Source organism: Orycteropus afer, unplaced genomic scaffold, assembly GCF_000298275.1.
Source record: "Orycteropus afer afer isolate SDZICR_OR568_19922 unplaced genomic scaffold, OryAfe1.0 scaffold00336, whole genome shotgun sequence".
NCBI classification, from domain to species: domain Eukaryota; kingdom Metazoa; phylum Chordata; class Mammalia; order Tubulidentata; family Orycteropodidae; genus Orycteropus; species Orycteropus afer.
In genome coordinates, this window is record NW_006921923.1 from 2,301,391 (window position 1) to 2,308,050 (window position 6,660).

Sequence of the window (6,660 nt, forward strand, 5' to 3'; positions counted from 1 at the left end):
GGAGGGATAGGAAAGAAGGAGGAATAGAAAAGGAAACACAGGGAGGAAGTGGAAAGAACGCTGTTAACATTGTGGGGACTGGAATTAATGTCATGAAACAAAATGTATATGAATTCCTGAATGGAAAACCAATTTGCTCCATACACTTTCACCCAAATCACAATAAAAACTTATGAAAAAAAGAAATGTAAAGCATGTAAGGATGAAACATGTATTCTATGTTTTTTTATATCCTGTACAGTGTCTGGAAGAACTCAGATCATTAATATTTATTTCTATCTTCTTTCTACTGTCTCACAGGTATGCTATTGGTATTGCCTACAAATCAGCTCCAAAGAATGAATGGATTGGCAAGAATGCCTCCTCATGGGTCTTCTCTCGCTGCAATAGTAACTTTGTGGTGAGACATAACAACAAGGAGATGCTTGTGGATGTGCCCCCACAGTTGAAGCGGCTGGGTGTCCTCCTGGATTATGACAACAATATGCTGTCCTTCTATGACCCAGCTAACTCTCTTCATCTTCATACCTTTGATGTGACCTTCATTCTTCCAGTTTGTCCAACATTCACAATCTGGAACAAATCCCTAATGATCCTGTCTGGTTTGCCTGCCCCAGATTTTATTGATTACCCAGAGCGGCAGGAATGCAACTGCAGGCCTCAAGAATCCCCCTATGTTTCTGGGATGAAAGCGTGCCATTAAGTCTCAAGAGAGCATATAATTCACTGGCTCTCCAGTTCAGCAGTTTTTTTCCCTCCTAAACCTCAGTTAGTGTTCAATATATGCGATAAAAAATAAAGTTTGTTTGAAGCATCCAAAATAACTAGATATTATAGATTTAATTTTTGTGCATTAAAGCTTGTATTTGAATTAATGTATTGAGTTTCTCAGAAAAAAAAAATTACCTGCATAGTCCGGTTTCAAGCCATTGGAGAAATTTAGAGAATGTCTCTCTTGTCATTGGGGAATTAAAAATCCCCAGTGATTTAGGATTATAAATGATATTGGAGGGAATTAGTGTAATTCTAGGTAAAGAACCTAGGAAGATGTTCTTGAGCAAGGCTCTAGCCAGTCAAGGGCAGGTGGAAAGGAGATTAGGCTTTCTAGAATTTTGAACAGTGTCAAATTATCACATATTACATATAGCTTTTGATAAAAACCTACAATCAAGGGTTTATTAGAAGGGAAACATGTATGTGAATATATAATATATAGTGAATAAATAATATATATTATATATTCCTTTTATATATTATGTATACATAATAAACGTTCTAATTTGCTCATTTGAGTGAGAAATATATTGAAAGGGAAAAAAGAAAATAAACCATCCATTTTATCTCCCATATCAATCAACATCTCTTATTTTCCTACATTCATCTATCCCTTCCTCCCTCCTACCCCACACACATACATATAATCATGACATATATAATTGAAGAGCTCTAGGTTGGATTAGAAGTGATTTGAGGGCAAGATTTCAAAGAAGTGCTATTACTAGATGGAAAATGGATTGAGATAGAAGTGTTATATGTAGCAAAACTTCATTGATGCTACTTAATGGAGAAGCCCAATCTGAATTGTTGAAAATTCTATCACAGAATATTTTTAAAGAAAAAAACAGTTGTATTACTCTTGAGTATATACAGCTAGTAGAATGAGTTTTTTTTTTTTTTTAATTACATAATAGAAGTTCTTTTGGAACCTTCTTTAATTAGTAAGAATGGAGTATTATGTATACAACAACAATTTGCATATAAATGTGCTTATATTTTCTGATAAAACACTTCTAAAGTGCTTAAGAATGCCTGAAAACAATTTGTTTTCTTAAGTAGATTAGATAATCATTCCTCTTGCTATCTTGTTTACACTATTCATTTGCTTAACCAACCCTTCCTGACAAATGCAGAGGGAAATTTTTGTTCCAGTCCTCGCCAGTGCAGTTGAAGTGAATTTATATTTACGGTGTGCTCCTTTGCCAGTTCCATTTCAGGGACTGGGGATATCAGATCTTTCTCCTTTCCAGGAGCAAGTCTGCTTCATAGAGTCTACTCTTTGGGAGTTGTGAAAATATTACTGTTGTACAATTATAAAGTGGTAATTGTAACATTTCCCCAGGTTGAAGCTTTGAAACCATGTTCAAAACTTCTCCCTTCTTCATTTCCACCAGGTTGTTGGGCATTCATTTATTAATTCATCCAACAAACTACTATATGCCAAGTACCACACTAAATAAAGCACAGTCCCTGCTGTATTTGTATTGCATTGGGCAAATCTGCTGCAAAAGACCTGACTCAAGCCATGGTATTTTCAATCACCTCACATGTGTGTGAAAGCTGGACAATGAATAAGGGAGACTGAAGAAGAATTTATGCATTTGAATTATGATGTTGGTGGAGGATATTAAATATTCCGTGGACTGCCAAAAGAACAAGCAAATCTCTCTTGGAAGAAGTACAGCCAGCATGTTCCTTGGAATCGAGGATGGCGAGACTTCGTCTCATGTACTTTGGACATGTTATCAGGAGGCACAGTCCCTGGAGAAGGACATCACGCTTGGGAAGATTGGTGAAAAAGAGAAAGACCCTCATGGAGATGGATTACGCATTGGCTGCAACAATGGCCTCAAACATAACAATGATTATAAGAATGACGCAGTGTTTTATTCTTTTGTACATAGGGTTGCTATGAGTTGGAACCAACATCTAACAACAGTGGCTTACTATTCTGTAGAAGAGGAAAAGTATCTATGTAAATCCCCTAAATGACAGTTATTCTTGTGTTTATTTCCCAAACAGAAAGCAAGAGTGATGTAGATATAGAAGGCTAGTTCAAACTTATGTATAATGGCAAGACAAGCTTTTTGGTTTTAAAGATCATATGTGCTTACTGCTAATCAGGAAATTTAGCAAACTGCAAGATTCCACATGACTGGTAAATAGCTTGCTCTAATGCAAAGTACATTACCTTTGGACTAAAATAATCTGAGTTCTTCTGCCATTTACTAGTGGTGTGGCCTAGGGCAAGTCAGTTCACTTCTCCAAGTCTCAGTTTCCTCTTCTGTAAAATAATACCTACCTCACAAGGTTGTTGCAAAAATTTAAAAAGACAGCATATTTAAACTGCCTAGCACAGCACCTGGCACTTGGTAAGCGTGCAATACATATTAATCCCTTCTTCTCCATCCTCATCTCTACCCCAATACAGTGTACTGTAGTGGTGCTTCAAAATGTGTGCCCTTCGTTTCTAAATGAACATGGTTTCTCCCCTAAGGCCTATCTCAAAATTCTTAAACAAAGCAAATGATGTTTTCCCCTTTCATAAAATCATTCACTGCCTCTGGTAACTTTAAGTAGAACATACCAACTCCCTTGAGTTTGGCATTTCAAAATCTTCCCAGTTTCATCTTTTGCCACTTTCCCTTTAACACTGGTTACTCTAGCCAAGCTCAACTATTTATGCAAGTTATTTTCTGAATCAAAGACTTTAAAATTTTTGACCCCCAGGGTAAACAGTAGGAATTGCCCTTACATTAAGGGAATAGTATGAAAATGCTGTGATTACAGATCACCCCTACCCTAGTCCAATATTCTTTTCCTTGTCCGTGGGTCTCCCAGTCCATTTATTTTTGTGCCCTTTAGATGTTAGCACCCTGGGGCAACATTCCAATTTCCCCATCCTACTTTTGAACTCAAGCCTGGACTACCTTTCCCTACCCTTCACCTCTCAACCAGACTAACTTCTGACTTCCCTAGACTGGGTTATGTGATACCCTGAGCATACTGTTATCTAAGTAATAATTGCATTGTATATCAACAAGTTTCAAAGTGCTACTCCAACCTGCAGTAGAATCAGCTTTGGTATTTTGCTAAAACAAGGGATTCCTGGACCTCTCCCCTGACCTACTTAATTTAGAGTATCTGGGAATTTATATTTTTAATAAGTTCCCCATGTTATTCTGAAGCACACGAAAGTTTAATATATATTAATCATCTTCCCTACTGGACTGTGAATACCTTGATGGCAAAGACTGCGTGTTTTGTTGTTACTGTTGTATTTTTAACACCTGGCATAATATCTGTAACCGAGTATTTTCCTGGCTAATGTTTATTGAATGAATGACTGAATGATCAAGGCTTCCTCTTATACTTTGATGTCCATACTGGTCTTGTTATTTCCTGGGCAGGAAAGCTTGGTGACTCCTCCATTTGGTCTGCATTAAGATTATTTCACAGATATACCAGGACTGGTACATATAAATGGCCATTGCTTCCCTCAAAAGTTCTTTGAATGTTATCTTGGGGAATGGTTTTTGGAGCATGTGGCACTATTCTTTTCAGTAACTTCAAACTTTCCAAATTTTGTTCTTTGAAGGTAGATTGAAGTTTGGTTATAACCAAAAATCATTCAGAGCAAAGCCTATTGAATAAAGTAGGAAATTAAACTGAATTTGGGTTAAACAATGAAGTTTGACTCTAAAATTCCAGTTTCTGAGCCAAATAATGAAAAGTGCTTTCCAAGATACAACAATGTGGCAAAGTACTCAGTGGGGGTGGGATGAGTACTAGATATTTCAGTAAAGTTAAGACTTTCCAAGAATCCTAGTGATGCCAACAACCTTAAGAGAAGTCATTGACTACCTCTTGGTAAATCCAGCTGGACAATGAGAATAAGGCCTGTATTTAACATCTTCATGGGATGTGACTCGATAAATTTTTCTTGTTACTATGGTCAGTCCATAACCCTATGACCGTTTCTGCTAGCAAATCATTCTTTTCATCAGCAGTTTATGCTTGTTTCCACCTTTCTTATAATGTCTTATTGAAGAAAGCACAAAAATAATAAAAAATAAACTTGTTTTGAGACTATGAAAGAAATTTTAGTGTCACATTGGCATTCTGGCTACTTGTAAGAGTAACTGCATCTGGGTGTATTTTTATCATGTAATTTCATTGTGTAATTTTAGATGCAGTGAAATTCAGATTGCAGCCAAATCACTTATATTTTCTTTTCAGCTAAAACACACTATGTGAATTTTTCAAATTTCCATGGTTTACACACACACATATATAATTTACCTGGATGAATCAATCCATGGATGGATTTTTTGATAAGCTCAAATATTTGATGCCATTTCCTCCAAGGAATGGGTGAATGTGACACATGTATATAAGAACCACTCCCACATTTATTTCTAGCTCCTGAAGCCAATTTGCAGCCTCTGAGCCATTGGGCTGTATTTGGTCATGATATTACAGGTTGTCCAGATTGACTGCCATCAGATCAGGTAAAACTGCCTTTTAGGGTCTCATCTGCCAGCTTCAGACATTCGCTGTGTTGTTGTTATTGGCTGGAATATTTATTAGACTATTGTTGGACTATTTTTTATCAAATGCTTTTACCCCTTGTTTGTACTGGGAGTTCTGGACTCTCCTAGTGACAGAAATCTGAGCATAATGAGATTACACAATCTCACCTCTCTCTAAAATATCCCAGCCCATTCAAATGCTATATTATGAATTAAATAAATATATACGTATTCATGAATTCTTGATTGTCTCTCACTGAAATTTAACTGGGGGAGGATTAAAAGGAAGACTGCCATGAGTTACTAGAATTGGGTAAGTGATTTGGAAGAAACTGATCATCACCTCATAGGTAAAGATCTGCATAGACTGTCCAGGAGGTCTGGAAATTGAGATCCAGTTATGAAGACTTACGGGCTAGATGCAGTTAAGAAGACTAAAGAAATGAACGAATAAGACTCAAAGAAATATGACATATTCAGCTTCACAATTAGGGTAGAAGGTGGGAATAAGAGCAAAATTCCATTATTAGAATCCAGTAGTTAAGGTCAAGGTAGAACTGGAAGCAAGTAAACTAACTTGTTAAATACTTCACCTACAGAAGGATCCTGGAGGGTTATGAGATTCCCAGGGCTGGAGTTGGGCATAACTTAGCAAAGTTGTTTCTGCTTGCACTAAAACTAAAGAGGGAATGAGAAGGGCAAGTCAAGGGTGACACCTAAAGAAATGACTTGAAACAGCTCGTCAGAGCAAGGGTCTATAAGAATTCTAAGGCAAGGGGATTAAGACACAAAGGAGATGAGAAGTTGGAATATCAGGTACTTAGTGGACTCACTGGAGAGCAGCCTGGGCAAATGAAGATTGAGGCTATCACTCACAACTAAAATTTTACATGTTTGTTTGGGATGCGTTCGCTGGGTAGCCAGCTCTATTTAATGTGCCGGGGTAGAAGAGACAAAGAGTCCTCTATGTTCTCTTACTAAGGAATAGGACTGATCCCAGAGAATAGAATAGAATAGAACCTGAGAAGCAGAAAGAAAGGAGCCCTGGTGGCACAGGAATCTGAGGTATAGGAGTAATGGGCCAAGTAGGTTATTAAGCTGACACTGGAAATATATATAGCATGATAGCTAATGGAGATGACCTTCCTTCCCCTGACTTTCTAGGAGTGAGGAATTAAAGTGGTCTTTATAATTGTTGGGCACAATATACAAATTACAGTTGTTACTGTTCTGGCCTGGTCATTCATTAAGCATGTATGTTGTTGTTGTTATGTGCCGTCGAGTCAACCCTGACTCATAGCGACCCCTCCTTGGGTTTCCGAGGCAGTATCACTACGGAAGTAGGATTGCC

General features: G+C 37.4%; 1 protein-coding gene across 1 annotated transcript in view; it reads left to right on the forward strand.

The window, feature by feature from the left end:
- The window catches only part of MID2 (midline 2), a 150,712-nt gene extending 150,009 nt beyond the window's left edge, over positions 1-703 (forward strand). Inside the window, exon 9 of the mRNA XM_007952421.2 lies at positions 301-703. Coding sequence (XP_007950612.1) covers positions 301-703 — 403 coding nt within the window. The remainder of the gene's footprint in view (positions 1-300) is intronic.
- The last annotated feature ends 5,957 nt before the right edge of the window (positions 704-6,660 follow it).